The following is an 18,949-nucleotide window of genomic DNA, read 5'->3' on the forward strand; positions in this document are numbered from 1 at the left end:
GAGGGGACACATGTTGATGTAGAAGAGACATGAAGAAGAGGGGACACATGTTGATGTAGAAGAGACATGAAGAAGAGGGGACACATGGTGATGTAGAAGAGACATGGAGAAGAGGGGACACATGTTGATGTAGAAGAGACATGGAGAAGAGGGGACACATGTTGATGTAGAAGAGACATGGAGAAGAGGGGACACATGTTGATGTAGAAGAGACATGAAGAAGAGGGGACACATGTTGATGTAGAAGAGACATGAAGAAGAGGGGACACATGCTGATGTAGAAGAGACATGGAGAAGAGGGGACACATGTTGATGTAGAAGAGACATGGAGAAGAGGGGACACATGTTGATGTAGAAGAGACATGGAGAAGAGGGGACACATGTTTATGTAGAAGAGACATGAAGAAGAGGGGACACATGTTGATGTAGAAGAGACATGAAGAAGAGGGGGCACATGTTGATGTAGAAGAGACATGAAGAAGAGGGGACACATGTTGATGAAGAAGAGACATGAAGAAGAGGGGACACATGTTGATGTAGAAGAGACATGAAGAAGAGGGGACACATGTTGATGAAGAAGAGACAGGAGAAAGTGGATTTTGCACAATAGGTGACCTTTAAGAAAACCGTCTTACCGCTGGTCCCTGAGTCCCCGTTAGTCCCGGTACTCCCATGTCTCCCTGCATGCCTCGTGGTCCGGATTGACCCTCTTTTCCATCTTTTCCCTGCTGTCCTCGGCCGCCCTCTGGTCCTTTGTTTCCTGTGTCTCCTGGTGGGCCTGTCTGTTATCAACAGCAGCAGGTAGACATGAACATTGTTATTATAGGATTATTTCAACATGGCTTAGCTGAAGTGAGAGGTGGAGAAACAGATGATATGTATTCTTAATTCATTATTTTGTTCAAATATAATGGGATCAGGGCAACAAATTAAAAAGCAGCAGAAGTCAATATTTTCTTTATTTTATTATTTATTTGTATTTAATTTGATGTCACTCCATAGTTGTTTGGTTTGTCTTTGCAGTTGATTTCCTGCTTTTGATAGATTTGCTATGTTTATTTGTGGTCATTGAATCTGTTGGTATTCTCTTTGTGAGACATGTTGGGCCCCTGGGCCTGTGTCCATATTCTCAAATAACAAGAGAAAGGCGAGATCAATAAATAAGAAGCAAAGGCTTTTCTTCAGGAGTTGCTGTTGTTTAAAAATACCTAATCCAAACAACAGATTTATCAAGAAGCATCAGCTGTTCATGTAAAATCCAAAATGTCCTGCAGCTGCTTCACAGTTCCATCTCCCTTAACTCCAAACTGCAGCAACGAGGTTATGCTCCCAAAAAAATCACATGACGTATCCAGTGACTGAATTATATCTGAAGAGTTGTGATTATGATGTTTTGTTTATGAGAACTTACCGATCCTTTCTCTCCTGCTTCTCCTTGTTCTCCCTGAAAGGAAAAAGATACGTTGATAAGCACTTTTGTCTGCAGAGAGTTTGTAGAAGTGTTGCTGCAGAGTGAAAGATAAATCATATGTTCATACACTTTTTCATCCTAATTATTTATTCCTCACAACAATGCATTGAGACTTCAGTTTCCTTTCTTCTCTCAAAAGACTATTATATCGAATCTACATGAAAACCAAAGCAGATCAAGTCCATCAGTTGTCATTTGTTGATTCCTCACCAGTTCTCCAACAGTCCCTGGAGTTCCTTCATCACCTGCAGCTCCCTGAAATAAAAAAGTACATGACATGATTCATTTTGGCTCTAAATGTAGAGCCATTAAACACTTAACAGTAATATACAGGTGTTAAAACGTATGAAACATACCTGATCTCCCTTTGGACCATCAACACCAACTGCACCCTGAGGGAAGAGAACATAACATGTTGACATCAACATCATTCTCAACAGCATCAGCAAAAACAACAAAATAACATCAACACGTGGGGTATGAAATACACTTTTATATATATAAGCTTTCTATACAGTAATTGAAAATGGCTCATGGCTTCACCTGTAAACGGACAGTTCGCCTCAAAATAAAAGAAACCCCCTTTTTTTAACCTGTTATTCTATTTAAGTCTAGAAGTTGTTGATGTGTGTTGATGAGTGTTGGAGTTATCTACCTCAGAGATGTCTTCCTTTTCTCAGCATTTTACAGAAATCATACCCAGATACTGAAGATAATCTATACGTTGTTGTGGAACTATTTTGTTTCTACCGAGCTCCCCCTATCGACTGTATCAGTGTGCAGCAGAAAGCATGTATGGACAGGAAGCTTGTGATATTGGGGTGTAAACATAAACATTGAGGAGTCCTCTTTGTCTAAGCTTTAATATTAGGTGAGCTCTGTGTAGATTAGTAGAGGCACGCATCCTAAAAATAAAAAATCCCACAGGATACTGCTCACAACATGTCTGTAGATTATCTTGAGTAACCGGGTCCAGATTTCTTTGAAAGATACTTTGCTGTTGAGGTTTCCAATAGCATTTGTTTGATTTTTTAGCACCACAAGCAGAGCGTAATGTCTTCGGGGTATATATCCAACACTCGTCAACTCACACCGATAAAAAGCATTACAGGTAAGGGATGTCACAATACCAGAAATGTAGTTGTGAATTTCCGTACTCAATTAGATTTTGAGCTAGGGTTAGGGTTAGGGTTGAAAAAACATACACAATAAATCCCACATACTTTGAAATATACACCCTTTAAAACCATTTGCTTACTGATGTTTGTTAGGAAGTTGCACAGATTTAAATTCCCTCTCTAATGTCTATTTTCTTTTGCTGTGAAAACATCTCCTTCAAACATCTGTCTTCATTTAAGTTACAAGTATCGGTCCTTGTGAAATTCTACAGGTGAAAGGAAAACGTGTTTTGGTTTTTGTGTTGAACTGCCCCTTTAAAGTTAATCTTTGCTTTTTCGAGTATCATGTTTTGTGTCTCTTACCCTCTCGCCCTTCTGCCCAAGATACCCAGCAGGACCAGGAAGTCCGGGCAGGCCGGGGTCCCCTTTACCTCCCTGTAAAAACACACAGAAATAAACATTTTAATACACACTCAGAATCAAAACACAAGGTCTGACTGTCTTAGAAAAGTCGCCTCCCTCCCCCACTTTAACCTGACCACATGCACAGAAAAAACAATTTCATCTGAAGGACCCCCCCTCCCAATTATCCACATATTTCTGGGTGGGTGTGGGCACTGATTGTGGCGTACAGTGGTCCGACGGGTTTTAAGCATTCCTGGGGAACAGAGAGCTCTTTCAAGGCTTCTTTTCCTGCCCCGAATCCCCCCCTGAGCTGCAGGAAAAACCCCTTTGGGCCTTCAGACTTCTGCAACAAGAGACCATTCATGCACGCTCCCCGACGGATTAGAGACTTAACTGCAGGGACAGAAGTTCATAAAGACCTGCTGCTGTTTAATAAAAGCATGGCAAGAGGATTTATTTCCCTGATACAAGGTTTATCTTAGTGAATGATCCTCGTGTTGAATAATACGTTCAGGATAGGAGATAGTATTTATGGACACTGATTGCTAGCTTTGTATTTCAGGGCCTTGATCTCTTAGTTTGAAGTGTTCAGCAGCTGAACAGAGATGAAGGAGATTATGGTGTTTTGAATTCAGGTTAATCACAAATATTTCTTTTTCAGATTCTCGATCCAGTCATGTTCTAATCTTTTTGTATATTAGCATAATCCTATTGTTTTCCTCAAAGGTTTTATTAGTTTTCCAAAAGAAAGGAAGGTTTTAAACGCTTTTTTTATTTGTGAGAACTTTAAAACTTAGCGGACAGATAGGATTTGACAAAGTGATACAAATTGCACCTTAATCAGGAACTTCCTCGTAGCTATGAACCAGTGTTTTTGCCATGTGACAGTTCTCTTTTATTACATTCATATAGAGACTTTAGACTTTATCAGATACTTTTTATACTATGATATGTACGGATTGATGTCTGCAGGTGTAACAAATAGTTTGAGTTCTGAATGTATATATTAAATATATTATATTATATATTTTATATTATTATTATATATATAAATAATATGCACATCTTACAGTATTTCCCACAAATCTGAAATATACTTGTGGTGGTAGCCGAGAACGGTGGGGGGGGGTGCTAGTGGAGCTCGCTCATGAAATGTTCACCGGAGCCTCACAGCGGAGTTACTGCAGAGTGCCTAAAGCAGACCCTTCGCGCGATAGCAGAGCGAACAGGTACAGGAGGGGTAGTTAATCGATCGCAGATGGCGTCGTGCTTGCGGACGGATAAAAAAAGATTAAACCTAAATGATTCGCAAAATATACTTTGGCGGACGTTAAAGTCTATGTGTGGGAAACCCTGTCTTATACAGTAACTAATGTCGGAGTACCACAGGGCTCTTTACTGGGGCCACACCCTTTTTGGAGAAGTTTTTTAATGTGCACCAGATTTGGATCAAATTAAGCATTGTTTATTTGTAGTATATTTAAACCAAAAGGATGTAATTAAATATAATATAAAAGCTTGCATGGTTTACTTTTTATGACACTATTTACTTTACGCCGACCACTAGCATGTGGCTTTTATCTATTACAGATTCACTATTAATATTTTCGAGTAGATGAAAGGACAAGGTAATTACTTTCTCCTTGTTTCTCCATCTTTCACACGCAACATGTAAAATATATATGCCTCAAAATATATATTTAGTGTCCTGGTTCTGGTAAATGGATTAAGGAGATGCTTTGTGTTCTGGCATAAGAAAAACGGACTTAAAGATTATTTTTTTTATGTATTTGGTTATTTATATTGAAAATAATGCTTAATTACTTACTTCTTTATACCGAGGAAGTTGAGAGATGAGATTTGGGGGTTTTAATAAATGGTTGTTCAGTTTATTGAAAATAGGCAAAAAGCCAAAAAATCTTAAAATGTAAAATATGTTGTTTTTAATAACGCTATCACTTGATAACAAAAGAAACATTAACCCGGTTTAAAATGCATTTGAAATTAGGGCTTTCTTTCATGTAGAGCACTTCCTCGTATCTTTTTGTAATTGCCTCATGCTCACCATTTGTTATCACTATTGCTTATATTATTATGTGTTTCTGACACGTGGACGAAAGGCACACAGGTAATCAGGAATAAAACTTGCCTCTGTTTGAATTGAACTTTGACCTCTCAAATACAAACCCAACAATGCCCTGCATATTTGTGATAGAGGAAAGATACATTATCTATCCGTCCCATTGTGGTCAGACCTCTACCTAATCCTGTTCTCAGCTAAATAAACACCACAGATAATTAGATAATCAAAATGATCACGTACACAGTCATCTCTGTTTCCAGATATTCTTGGAGGTTTGTCTTTGGCCCAGTGCTAATGGAACTGTCTCTTTTACCCATAAAGCTGTATTTTCTGGGTGATTACATTCTCTGACACGGCGTCAACCATTTCGAGATGTGGTGTGGTGTTATTGTTACAGTTGATTTCCAACCTGATATTAAACCTTTTTTTATTGGGTCTTACCCTCACTCCTGCTCCTCCTAGAGGCCCTTCATTCCCTCTCACTCCACGTGCACCCTGGAAGAGAAAAAACAAGGTAAAATTAGACAGAAAACTAAAACACTTTGAACAATGTGCCTGTAGTTTAATTAAGGGGATTTGGGGCTTGTGTCATGTCCTGTTAGTGTGTGATGGTTGGCCCAATAAACAAAGAGCAGGACTTTAGGGTTAGAAACACTATGGATGATCAGATCTGCCTTGGCAAGGTGGAATAGTCAATTCCTAACTTATAGCCTTGAGTGGCCATTAAAGGAACTGCAGTTTATGGCACATCCGTGTTGGTTTCGTTTTTAGCACCAGAGTTTGTTGCTTGGATTCAAGACTATAAATATGGATGGTCAGGAGCGTGAGAATTCTCAATGTGACAACTATTTCATTTCACTTTTGTTGCTGGTAGAACATATTCCTTATTTAGTTTTAACCTTAGTGATATTGGAAGTTATAATCTTCACGTTTATAAAGCCTTCATGAAAAAACTCAGTAAAACCCACAGGGAGAAGTATGAAGGTCTGCACTCTTAATATTCCATCTTCTCAACATCGATGTTTCACCATAGCAGAGCATCTTCAATGTCATTCGCCAATGCATAATTACATAGCCATGTGTAAGTGCAGTTAGAGTGCCTTTCGAACTCTCCATCCCATCTTTCCTTGACTTTGTGATCTATTTCATCGAGCTCAAGGAAAAGTGTTACTGAAAAGATATAGGACTTCATTTATTTGACCATTTGACCCCAGCACAGAATGAGAAGCTAGTGTTGGGGAAGGAAGTTAAGGGGAAGAAGGATGGTGCGCTAACAATCTATTTTCTATCTCATGGAGACACAAAACAGATGTAAGTGAAATAGATGCATTCGACTCACTGGTCCTCCTCTGGGTCCGACTGGTCCAACTCCTCCCTGGTCTCCACGCTCCCCCTGGAAACAAATCAAATAATTATCAGCACTGAGAAGAAGTTGAACACATAACAGATTTTCAGGATACAAAATCCTTTATTCCTCCAAAGGTGGGGAATGTACTGTGTCACAACAGGAAATAGACAGTGCAAATAACAATGTGTCATGGCTATTATATTGTATTTTGTGTATATCATAAAATCAAATAAGTGCACAACCATGGTATAAAGAAATAGCAGCATAATACAATTTAGTGAACAAGCAGATACTTCAAAACTGTTTGTTGTTTTTTGTGGTTTGAAATTACCTCAATTTTATAAATGCCTCAAACCAATAAAATCCAAAGACAATTAGCTTTTTGTCGGGTAATTTAAAATGATTTGACATACTTACTTCAATACTCTTGCTTTAATATTCAAATAAAACGTTATTTTACTCACTTGTTTCCCTGGAGACCCCATAATTCCTAAAACACCTGGGTCACCTGCGGTACCCTGGTGGCAAAAAAAAAAAGAAATCACAAAAAAGACATACAATATAAATGTGGCCATCAGTTATATAGGCTTAGAATATAAATATAAAAATATGATCATACCACTGCACCACTGACTCCTTTTTGGCCATAAGTGCCTGGCAAACCCTACATGGAGAAAACAGTATGAAACATCAAAGAAATCGCGCACTTTCAATAAGGAATCAGAAGCTTTGGGTCAAAAGTTACTTACAGGAAGTCCTTGTAGGCCGGCATCACCTGGACCCCCATTTTTCCCTGGAATACCCTAAAAACAACACAAACAATTGGTGTTGTTAAAATGCACCAGTTCTCTTTAAGGTTTTAAGATTGAGACTTTAGGCTTCTTCTGAAAACACACTTCTTTAACGATTGTTTTGCAGTAAAAAATATATACAAATAAATAGTATTTACCTTGATTGCTGGAAGACCAGGAATCCCCTCTCGGCCGTCTGGACCAGCAAGGCCCTGTTGACAGTAAAATATAAAAGGGTTTACAAAGTCAATTGCACAAATATGTCTCTTTAAATAACAGATCTTTTTAGAATAGATGTGTTAGATGTACTAGATGTATTGGGTTCACAGTTGAATTGGCAACCAGCATCTTAATGCCTTAAAGAACAGCTTAAAATATAGAACATTGTGCATAAATTGCATTCATTTTGTTGCATTACATGAAGAAAGAAATATCAAAAAGTAAAGTCATAACAAAGGAAAAGTTGGTTGTTGGGTAATTACGTTTGATAGCAAGAGTTTGTAATAGGAATAGGAAAGCAGCAAGACTGCAGTAAGGTAGGAAGATGGATACATTTAGAAATGCATTTATTTTATGATAGATAAAATGAAGCGCAGCTCACAGCCTCTCCTTTCAGCCCGGGCACTCCTCTGATTCCAGATGGACCACGTTCACCCTTTAAGAAACAAAAAGAGACATAAACAAAAGATTTTAAAGAGTCCTCTCCTGCTGATGTCCAGGTGTATATCAGTATGTAGTGTCTCTACTTTAAAGAGTCCTCTCCTGCTGATGTTCAGGTGTATATCAGTATGTAGTGTCTCTACTTTAAAGAGTCCTCTCCTGCTGATGTTCAGGTGTATATCAGTATGTAGTGTCTCTACTTTAAAGAGTCCTCTCCTGCTGATGTTCAGGTGTATATCAGTATGTAGTGTCTCTACTTTAAAGAGTCCTCTCCTGCTGATGTTCAGGTGTATATCAGTATGTAGTGTCTCTACTTTAAAGAGTCCTCTCCTGCTGATGTTCAGGTGTTTATCAGTATGTAGTGTCTCTACTTTAAAGAGTCCTCTCCTGCTGATGTTCAGGTGTATCTCAGTATGTAGTGTCTCTACTTTAAAGAGTCCTCTCCTGCTGATGTTCAGGTGTTTATCAGTATGTAGTGTCTCTACTTTAAAGAGTCCTCTCCTGCTGATGTTCAGGTGTATATCAGTATGTAGTGTCTCTACTTTAAAGAGTACTCTCCTGCTGATGTTCAGGTGTATATCATTATGTAGTGTCTCTACTTTAAAGAGTCCTCTCCTGCTGATGTTCAGGTTTATATCAGTATGTAGTGTCTCTACTTTAAAGAGTCTTCTCCTGCTGATGTTCAGGTGTATATCAGTATGTAGTGTCTCTACTTTAAAGAGTCCTCTCCTGCTGATGTTCAGGTGTATATCAGTATGTAGTGTCTCTACTTTAAAGAGTCCTCTCCTGCTGATGTTCAGGTGTATATCAGTATGTAGTGTCTCTACTTTAAAGAGTCCTCTCCTGCTGATGTTCAGCTGTATATCAGTATGTAGTGTCTCTACTTTAAAGAGTCCTCTCCTGCTGATGTTCAGGTGTATATCAGTATGTAGTGTCTCTACTTTAAAGAGTCCTCTCCTGCTGATGTTCAGGTGTATATCAGTATGTAGTGTCTCTACTTTAAAGAGTCCTCTCCTGCTGATGTTCAGGTGTATATCAGTATGTAGTGTCTCTACTTTAAAGAGTCCTCTCCTGCTGATGTTCAGGTGTATATCAGTATGTAGTGTCTCTACTTTAAAGAGTCCTCTCCTGCTGATGTTCAGGTGTATATCAGTATGTAGTGTCTCTACTTTAAAGAGTCCTCTCCTGCTGATGTTCAGCTGTATATCAGTATGTAGTGTCTCTACTTTAAAGAGTCCTCTCCTGCTGATGTTCAGGTGTATATCAGTATGTAGTGTCTCTACTTTAAAGAGTCCTCTCCTGCTGATGTTCAGGTGTATATCAGTATGTAGTGTCTCTACTTTAAAGAGTCCTCTCCTGCTGATGTTCAGCTGTATATCAGTATGTAGTGTCTCTACTTTAAAGAGTCCTCTCCTGCTGATGTTCAGGTGTATATCAGTATGTAGTGTCTCTACTTTAAAGAGTCCTCTCCTGCTGATGTTCAGGTGTATATCAGTATGTAGTGTCTCTACTTTAAAGAGTCCTCTCCTGCTGATGTTCAGGTGTATATCAGAATGTAGTGTCTCTACTTTAAAGAGTCCTCTCCTGCTGATGTTCAGGTGTATATCAGTATGTAGTGTCTCTACTTTAAAGAGTCCTCTCCTGCTGATGTTCAGGTGTATATCAGTATGTAGTGTCTCTACTTTAAAGAGTCCTCTCCTGCTGATGTTCAGGTGTATATCAGTATGTAGTGTCTCTACTTTAAAGAGTCCTCTCCTGCTGATGTTCAGGTGTATATCAGTATGTAGTGTCTCTACTTTAAAGAGTCCTCTCCTGCTGATGTTCAGGTGTATATCAGTATGTAGTGTCTCTACTTTAAAGAGTTCTCTCCTGCTGATGTTCAGGTGTATCTCAGTATGTAGTGTCTCTACTTTAAAGAGTTATCTCCTGCTGATGTTCAGGTGTATATCAGTATGTAGTGTCTCTACTTTAAAGAGTCCTCTCCTGCTGATGTTCAGGTGTATATCAGTATGTAGTGTCTCTACTTTAAAGAGTCCTCTCCTGCTGATGTTCAGGTGTATATCAGTATGTAGTGTCTCTACTTTAAAGAGTCCTCTCCTGCTGATGTTCAGGTGTATATCAGTATGTAGTGTCTCTACTTTAAAGAGTCCTCTCCTGCTGATGTTCAGGTGTATATCAGTATGTAGTGTCTCTACTTTAAAGAGTCCTCTCCTGCTGATGTTCAGGTGTATATCAGTATGTAGTGTCTCTACTTTAAAGAGTTCTCTCCTGCTGATGTTCAGGTGTATCTCAGTATGTAGTGTCTCTACTTTAAAGAGTCCTCTCCTGTTGACGTTCAGGTGTATATCAGTATGTAGTGTCTCTACTTTAAAGAGTCCTCTCCTGCTGACGTTCAGGTGTATATCAGTATGTAGTGTCTCTACTTTAAAGAGTCCTCTCCTGCTGATGTTCAGGTGTATATCAGTATGTAGTGTCTCTACTTTAAAGAGTCCTCTCCTGCTGATGTTCAGGTGTATATCAGTATGTAGTGTCTCTACTTTAAAGAGTCCTCTCCTGCTGATGTTCAGGTGTATATCAGTATGTAGTGTCTCTACTTTAAAGAGTTCTCTCCTGCTGATGTTCAGGTGTATCTCAGTATGTAGTGTCTCTACTTTAAAGAGTTATCTCCTGCTGATGTTCAGGTGTATATCAGTATGTAGTGTCTCTACTTTAAAGAGTCCTCTCCTGCTGATGTTCAGGTGTATATCAGTATGTAGTGTCTCTACTTTAAAGAGTCCTCTCCTGCTGATGTTCAGGTGTATATCAGTATGTAGTGTCTCTACTTTAAAGAGTCCTCTCCTGCTGATGTTCAGGTGTATATCAGTATGTAGTGTCTCTACTTTAAAGAGTCCTCTCCTGCTGATGTTCAGGTGTATATCAGTATGTAGTGTCTCTACTTTAAAGAGTCCTCTCCTGCTGATGTTCAGGTGTATATCAGTATGTAGTGTCTCTACTTTAAAGAGTTCTCTCCTGCTGATGTTCAGGTGTATCTCAGTATGTAGTGTCTCTACTTTAAAGAGTTCTCTCCTGCTGATGTTCAGGTGTATATCAGTATGTAGTGTCTCTACTTTAAAGAGTCCTCTCCTGCTGATGTTCAGGTGTATATCAGTATGTAGTGTCTCTACTTTAAAGAGTCCTCTCCTGCTGATGTTCAGGTGTATATCAGTATGTAGTGTCTCTACTTTAAAGAGTCCTCTCCTGCTGATGTTCAGGTGTATATCAGTATGTAGTGTCTCCACCATATGTACAGAAATCAGTATAAGTTTGCAACTGCTAAATTGTGTCTCCGTTGTTGTTTTTGTTGTGATTTGATCTTACCTGAACTCCTGCTGGCCCGCTCTCACCGATGACTCCTCTTTGTCCCACATCGCCCTGAAAAATGACATCAGTTTTTTAAATCAGTGTTTATTTCTAAATAACAATGAGGGGGTCAACATTTGTGAAACAGATATGGGGACTCACTGGGGCTCCCTGGATTCCCTGAGGACCACCATCTCCTGATTTTCCACGAAGACCCTGTTTGTAGAGATGGGAATGTTGTAGTCAGTAAAAGTTTAAATAGGAGAGACATCAATTGAGTCAATGTACTTCAACACAAACATCCAATGCATCTGGTGACATAAGGTTTGCATGCTAAACCTGTCAAACCTACATGCACATGGTTCTTATTCCAAATTGCAGAAAGTGACATGATAAAAATAATAATGACCGTTAATGTCTTTTTTATATATGTTTCGATCATTCTGTTATTGCATGTATTTATTTAAAAAGTATAATCAGTATTCTCACATGTTTTATTCTTCTTGCTATAATCAAACATTTTTACTATAAAGCAAGACAAGAAAGCAAAACAAATAGAAATTCCAAAAGTATATATAAATAAAAAAACAATGATGATTATAATAGTAAATAGAAATAAATTGAGCTCCCTGCTTTATAAGTTTTTATTTTGAAATGTCTTTGAAGGAAAAGATTGGCCAACAGGTGCTTTCTCCTGATTGGACGATTGATAGTCAGCCATGTTGTGGTATTTGTATATAAACTGTGGGTGTTTCTCGATGTCGAGGAAGGCTCCTCCAGAGCCACTATTTCAAGAATGCTACGTCATCGAGTCCCGCCAAAGGACTGTTCCAATGTCCAGGCTCCTTGGAATTCTAACGAGCCCGGCGTCCTTCATAGCGAAACATTTCAAGGCTGCACATGTGTATCCTCCGCGGTCTTAAAATCCCCACAATGCTTTGCGCACGGACCAATTTCCAAATCTTTGACGGAAATCGCATTTAAGGGTCGCATATGACGCACACCCGTTAGCCTGTTCCGCCATTCTTCGTTTTCCGAGGCTAGGAAGGATTCTTGCCTCGCTTCGGAAAGAAGTGACTCGGAAGACATGTCCTACCAAGGAAGCGTCCTCGACATTGAGAAACACCATGTGTCTTTATTTACTCTGTAAAAGCAGAACCTGATGGAGGCTGCATGCTAAATCAAGACGATTGTATACACTTTCTGTCTCTTGGATCCAACACGATGGACTTTATTTCCCTTATTTGTTTAATTCTCCATGAAATGTTTGCATCTTGTGTGTTTGACGTCTTACCCTGTCGCCTTTGGAGCCAAATATTCCTTGGAGGCCTCTTGCTCCACCGGGACCCTAAAATTACTCAGCGGAAAGAGGAGAGGAGATGGAAATGTCCCATGTTAATATGTTTGACTGTGAGGTGGTATCTTATTTTGAAGCATGTGGAGAGAGGATGGTGAAATATTTTACTGGTAGTCCTTGAGATCCGACTTCTCCCAACGTTCCTTGTTCGCCCTCCTCTCCCTGAAAGAGAACGTGAGTAATGTCATGCTGTGATATCAAGAAATGCATTAAGTATTTCATCTTTCATTCACTTTAACATTATTGCAAAAGCTGCAAATAAATAATTACTAAGTGGTCCTCAACATATATCCAAAGCCAAAGATCCCTTCGTTAAAAAAATAATTAAAAGGACAGAGGCCCTACTAGCAACATGTATAAACGCTTCACATTGGTTTAGCTAGCTCATGTGATGCACAAGTATACATATGTAAAAGTATGATTATCATAGAAGTTGTGTATTCTAAGTAGGTTGTGTTTTTTTCATCGTTTTTTTCACGTTTCATTCATCCTGCCGCATTAATAAATGGTATTAAACATAATTATATTCAACGGAAGAAAAAAAAAAACAGTTCACTTTTGGTAGGCTAACACTTTATCTCGGCTGAAAACATTTTTGATACATATGTTATCAGACATATTTTAAATTAAAAAAATAAATGCAACTTTTATAAAATTATCAAACGGCACCTCTGCAGGAATTCTAGACACTGCACATAATTAAGTCTCTGCAGAATCTCACTCTTTGTATGTAGTAAATTGCAGGAATAGATCAGATGCTGTTCAGTGTGAGAGGACAGTATGTTACCTTGTGTCCTTGTCTCCCGGGCTCTCCAGATTCACCTTTAATTCCTTTGTGGCCCTAAAGACAGACAGGTGAGGGCAACAAGTTATTCAACTCATCCATAAAATGTAGCAAGTAAAACAATTTAAAAAAAAGATGAGCATCTAAAGAAGGTAATATCAGCATCAGGGACATTTCACTCACTTTCATGCCGGGTAGTCCGGAGTGTCCGTGGAGTCCAGAAGGGCAGGCGTTGGGACACTGAAAAACACAAGAGCCTATTTGAGGTCATGGAAGAGCCCCGCCACCAGGGGGCTCCACTGTCTCGAGACCCCAGGGACCAAACTGAGCTAACTGTGACCTTACTGCGCTAACAGTGACCTTAGCTAACCGTGACCTTACTGAGCTAACTGTGACCTAACTGTGACCTTACAGAGCTAACTGTGACCTTACTGAGCTAACTGTGACCTAACTGTGAACGTATTGAGCTAACTGTGACCTTACTGAGCTAACTGTGACCTTCATGAGCTAACTGTGACCTTACTGAGCTAACTGTGACCATACTGAGCTAACTTTGACCTTACTGAGCTAACTTTGACCTTACTGAGCTAACAATGACCTTACTGAGCTAACTGGGACCTTACTGAGCTAACTGTGACCTTACTGAGCTAACTGTGGGAACGAATGTTTCTAAAGATGCATCTTTACCGCATATTGCTTTTACTTTATTGCTGTTTAATCATGGAAAAGGTAGTCAGTTCAGCTATGAAATCATCTATGAAATGTATGTTTTTGTCGGCTTGAAGTTAGTTAAAGTTCAGTCAATATTGCAATGTTCTTGATTTAAGTTAGTTGCTGGTTGAGTTTCGGATGTCTGAGCTTTCCATGAGCACTTGAACACATCAGTCTGGCTTTGAGTTGTATAACAAACCAGCAATATTGGAATATTGGCCAAATAAAAGGTCCCTTAAACTTTAGGGATATTTTTACCATATATGCTTTAAGGCTTGAAGCATATGGTTTTGTATTGAAAATGGAAGATGCTTTCACCTTGCACCCTTTGTAAAATACTCAGCTGTGTTTTTATATACCAACATTTTTGTGAGTCCAGTCATCATTCAAGTCAAGTTTTTTTTGTTTTGGAAATGATGATAAATTGATCTGTTTTGGGATCAAACTTACCAGGTCCTCTCCGTTATACACGCCTGGAAGACCCTAGAACAAACACAGAATGTGTGGTGAGCCAAAAGAGACTTCATATATATATAAGTATATATTATACTATATAATGTAGTTGATTTTATTTGTTTCTTTATCCAAAAAAAAACACTACCCTAAAAATGTGTTGCCCACCCTTCTCCCCAACCATCTAACAAAGCACAGTGGTGCACCCTCTCATTAGGAGATACCCAGCCATTTAAAAATGGAATATAACACATGCACATCACCCTTAACTATATCAGCCTCACAGATAGTACAAAAACAGAAATAGAGACAGAAGCTGTGATATTTACCCGCGGCCCAGCAGCACCAGAAAGACCAACTTGACCTCTCTTGCCTCTCGCTCCCTGTGAAATATGGTTTAAGGTCTTTATAAATACAGCATTAGGACAATAATCTTAAATCTTAATGCATCAGCAGCAGCTACCCTTAACTATACATATTATTTATATATTCTGTTCTTCTCCTGAGGACATTTAGAAATAGATGTATTGCTAATGCTTGTAATTTCTTATTTGTAAACATGACAAATATTAGCGATAATACAATTAAAAACTTTATTCACTAAAATAATAAGTGTACTTACACCTGGTCCAACTTTGCCCAATTCACCTGGCAGCCCATCTGTACCTGGAATACCCTGTAAACAAAACAGAAGAACGTGAAGCCTCTGAAACTCTGCAACAAATGCATCTGTTGTGCATACATCTAATTAAAAAATATAATACTACTCTTATTGCTGAGACTCAAATAAATGCAGCCATGTTCAGAGGTGGAAGACATGTTTTGATCTTTTAGTGAAAATACACAGTGTCAAAATGCTTTAATGATTCATACAAAAGTAAATACTTACCTTAACTATAAATGTGTCCTTATTTTATTATTATATATGCTTATTATAGTTGTGTATAGAGTGTGATATTTTGTATTGTGTTTGTACTCACATCCAGCCCATCAGGTCCTACGCCCTGTGAGAGAGAAATCAGTGATTGTTAGACTTAGACTTTTGTACAGAAATAAATAAACAGTATTCTTGATGGCAAATTGTTGTTGGTCCTCGAAAAAAAGATTTAAATGCAGCCAATCTTTTATATTTATGAACTGTGCAGACTAGAATACATTCATAGCTAAGCAAACATCTGCAACTAACAACATGTGCTGTCTTTAAATATCAGAAAATCACTTTCAGTTATTATTTTAGTGATCATATACTGTTTAAAATTAGACTATCAGAATAACAATAATATACAGAAATATGTCAGTTCTTAATTAAGTAGTTTGTAGGTTATAGAGTTAAGCACAAATCATATCTTTTAATATTTTATCTGTACTTTGTATCCTAACATCTAAGCAGCTAATATTCACTCTCTCACAGTTTCGCACATAATCTGAACTACTGATGTGTATATCATTAAAACATAAATGTACTTCAGTTAATATTTGTACTTACAAGCTCTCCAGGAGGCCCTTGAGCTCCAACATCTCCCTGAAAACAAATAAGAAAAGAAATGTCAAATGTAATACCGGAAATATTTAAAAAGTAAAAAGATAAATATGTTCTTCTAAAAACACATATGCACAGAGTGGCCACACAAAAGGATTTACATCTCTGCAGACAGGGTGCTTACATTTAAACAGAAAAGATCAAACAAATAATTAAAATATGTTGATAATGAACGTACTTTTGGTCCGTTTGGCCCGACTGCTCCCAGATCTCCAGAAGGTCCAACAAGTCCCTGCAGAGGAGACACAACGCATTTAAAGAGGACATCTTCAGGTTCACACCTTAATGTTGGGTTTCTGTAGAACATTGCATGCTTTAATGTTAAAAGAAAACATTATTTTCCTCCTATTTCCTGTCTAAATGAATCTTTATTAACTATACGTCAGAAACGCTCTGTCCAAACGCAAGACCACCTGATGAAAGAGTTCTGATTGGACCGTCAGACAAATATGGAGCATCTTTGTGGTGATGGTTTACAAGCTGTGTGTGAAGTATCATTGTAATGAGCCTTCATGTGACATAGTACGGACGTTTCTGACAAAAAGCCCACCAAAACTGACAATATAACACTTTGTGGTAGGGCTGCTCAATTAATCATATTTTTAATCGTAATTACGATTTTGGCTTGCAACGATTATGAAAACAACATAATCGAAATAAAAAAATATATATTATTATTTATTTAAAAAAAAAAAAAATTGTTTTAGTGGTTTTTCAATTGAATTATACTAAAAGCTCAGGGTAATCAACTGTTAAAAACATACTACACCTTTTTTTTCAAAGTAAATGGATAATCGTTTTTAATAATTGTGATATCAATTATTGACCCAAATAATCGAGATTATGATTTTTGCCATAATTGAGCAGCCCTACTTTGTGGGTTGGTTAGCACTCCTGGTACCTACATGTTCAAAAGCACTAGAATGTGATTTTTTTAAATAATAATGAACGCAGAATCCTTAAAACAAATCAGAAATGCTAAAGGCTTAACACTCCGGGCTCAGACGTGCACTCAGCTTTAATAGAGGCTGTCTCTGTAAGTCTGTATGTGTGTCACATTAATTTTTCTTGGCTAACATTAATCTGAAAAGACACTTAACAGGTGTATTACTGAAGTTGTTTAAAAAAGCGTTTTCTGAGAAAGTTGCAACCAGTTATATTATGCAATGGGCTACTGGTCTTGAGATTACCTGCAATATGTTAATGACAAACTTACAGTATTCTTAATACTCTCTACATTTGACTGATATAAGATCAGTTTGATTGAAGAACCAAATATAAAAATGCTAATGTTGACACTGGTGATCTCGGTGCAAATAAATGCAGACCCTGACATCTGACATTCAAGTTTAGTGTCTAATAACTTCACATACTGTTAATGTATACTGTATAAGAGAGAAATGAACACTGGGTTTGACAGATTCCTGCCTGCAGACGTACAATACATGGTCACACTTTGCGGTAAGGGTACATGAATCATCATGAATTCATGCATGAAAAGCATGACTTCATTCATGTAGTACTCATGAACTATCAGTAATGTCCAGGTATTAATGGCATCTCATGCATGACTTAATGCAGGAACAACACCTTAATTAATGCATCAATAAGGTATCTCAATCATCATGGCTTCTGAGTTATTAATGATGTTCATGTCGTCTTCATGTAAATACAGTCACAGCAACTCCAAGTGTTGTAATCATGATTAACTAAGCATGACTTCATTACTTCATCATGATTGTGCCCCTTCAAATAAAGTGGTGACCCGGTCGGTCGGTCGGTCGGTCATAGCAGTGCATGTAGTCTGTTGAATTCACAGTCACACAGTTCCTAAACTACGTTCTGCTGCTTTGAGTGTTTTCTTAGACCAATACATTCAAGAGAAGGCAGTCATCTCTTATCTTCAAAACTCAGCAACTCACAGCTAAACATTGTAGGCCAATAAATAGCACTGCAAGCTAGAGGAGAAATATGTCATTATTATGTTGACAGTTCTTTTAAACCAAGACATGAATGATTAGAATAACTCTTCTATGAAATGTATAAAAGTGTCTTCTGCTTCCCCTGATTCTCCAGAGACGGAGAGGTGTGGTGTTCCTACTATTCTTTAGCTCCTCCCTTCACCAGAGGTGGGAAGTAACTAAGTACCCTTAAATCAGACTTTTTTTTACTTTCACAAGCTACCCTGCAGTATACAAAGTCATTCAGACTAGCTGCACCTTTACCAGCTTTGAGAACACTTTAATAATCAATCATTATAAAACATATCATATATATTATTCTGAAATGGACCAATCTGCACAATGACTACTTTTACTGTGGCTACTTTAACTATATTTTGATGAGAATACTTTTCTACTTTTACTTGAGGAACATTTTTAATGCAGGACTTTTACTATAACAGAGTATTCCTACTATCTGAGTACTTCTACTTTAACTCAAATACAAGATCTGAGTACTTCTACTTTTACTCAAGCACAAGATCTGAGTACTTCTACTTTTACTCAAGCACAAGATCTGAGTACTTCTACTTTTACTCAAGTACAAGATCTGAGTACTTCTACTTTTACTCAAGCACAAGATCTGAGTACTTCTACTTTTACTAAAAGATCTGAGTACTTCCACTTTTACTCAAGCACAAGATCTGAGTACTTCTACTTTTACTCAAGTACAAGATCTGAGTACTTCTACTTTTACTCAAGCACAAGATCTGAGTACTTCTACTTTTACTAAAAGATCTGAGTACTTCTACTTTTACTCAAGTACAAGATCTGAGTACTTCCACTTTTACTCAAGCACAAGATCTGAGTACTTCTACTTTTACTCAAGTACATGATCTGAGTACTTCTACTTTTACTCAAGGACAAGATCTGAGTACTTCTACTTTTA

At 38.0% G+C, this 18,949-nt stretch overlaps 1 protein-coding gene across 1 annotated transcript in view; it reads right to left on the reverse strand.

Annotated features, from left to right (window-relative positions):
* The window catches only part of col9a1a (collagen, type IX, alpha 1a), a 31,029-nt gene that overhangs the window by 8,155 nt on the left and 3,925 nt on the right, over positions 1–18,949 (reverse strand). Inside the window, exons 5-28 of the mRNA XM_079647803.1 lie at positions 16,239–16,292; positions 16,007–16,042; positions 15,501–15,524; positions 15,143–15,196; positions 14,850–14,903; positions 14,518–14,550; positions 13,540–13,596; positions 13,360–13,413; positions 12,681–12,734; positions 12,510–12,563; positions 11,378–11,431; positions 11,234–11,287; positions 7,818–7,871; positions 7,375–7,428; positions 7,175–7,228; positions 7,045–7,089; positions 6,890–6,943; positions 6,417–6,470; positions 5,519–5,572; positions 2,953–3,024; positions 1,828–1,863; positions 1,682–1,726; positions 1,412–1,444; positions 636–782 (exon numbers count right to left, since the gene is read on the reverse strand). Of these exons, the coding sequence (XP_079503929.1) occupies positions 636–782; positions 1,412–1,444; positions 1,682–1,726; positions 1,828–1,863; positions 2,953–3,024; positions 5,519–5,572; positions 6,417–6,470; positions 6,890–6,943; positions 7,045–7,089; positions 7,175–7,228; positions 7,375–7,428; positions 7,818–7,871; positions 11,234–11,287; positions 11,378–11,431; positions 12,510–12,563; positions 12,681–12,734; positions 13,360–13,413; positions 13,540–13,596; positions 14,518–14,550; positions 14,850–14,903; positions 15,143–15,196; positions 15,501–15,524; positions 16,007–16,042; positions 16,239–16,292 (1,284 nt within the window). The remainder of the gene's footprint in view (positions 1–635; positions 783–1,411; positions 1,445–1,681; positions 1,727–1,827; positions 1,864–2,952; positions 3,025–5,518; positions 5,573–6,416; positions 6,471–6,889; positions 6,944–7,044; positions 7,090–7,174; positions 7,229–7,374; positions 7,429–7,817; positions 7,872–11,233; positions 11,288–11,377; positions 11,432–12,509; positions 12,564–12,680; positions 12,735–13,359; positions 13,414–13,539; positions 13,597–14,517; positions 14,551–14,849; positions 14,904–15,142; positions 15,197–15,500; positions 15,525–16,006; positions 16,043–16,238; positions 16,293–18,949) is intronic.

This window comes from Notothenia rossii, assembly GCF_949606895.1.
Source record: "Notothenia rossii genome assembly, chromosome: 1".
NCBI classification, from domain to species: domain Eukaryota; kingdom Metazoa; phylum Chordata; class Actinopteri; order Perciformes; family Nototheniidae; genus Notothenia; species Notothenia rossii.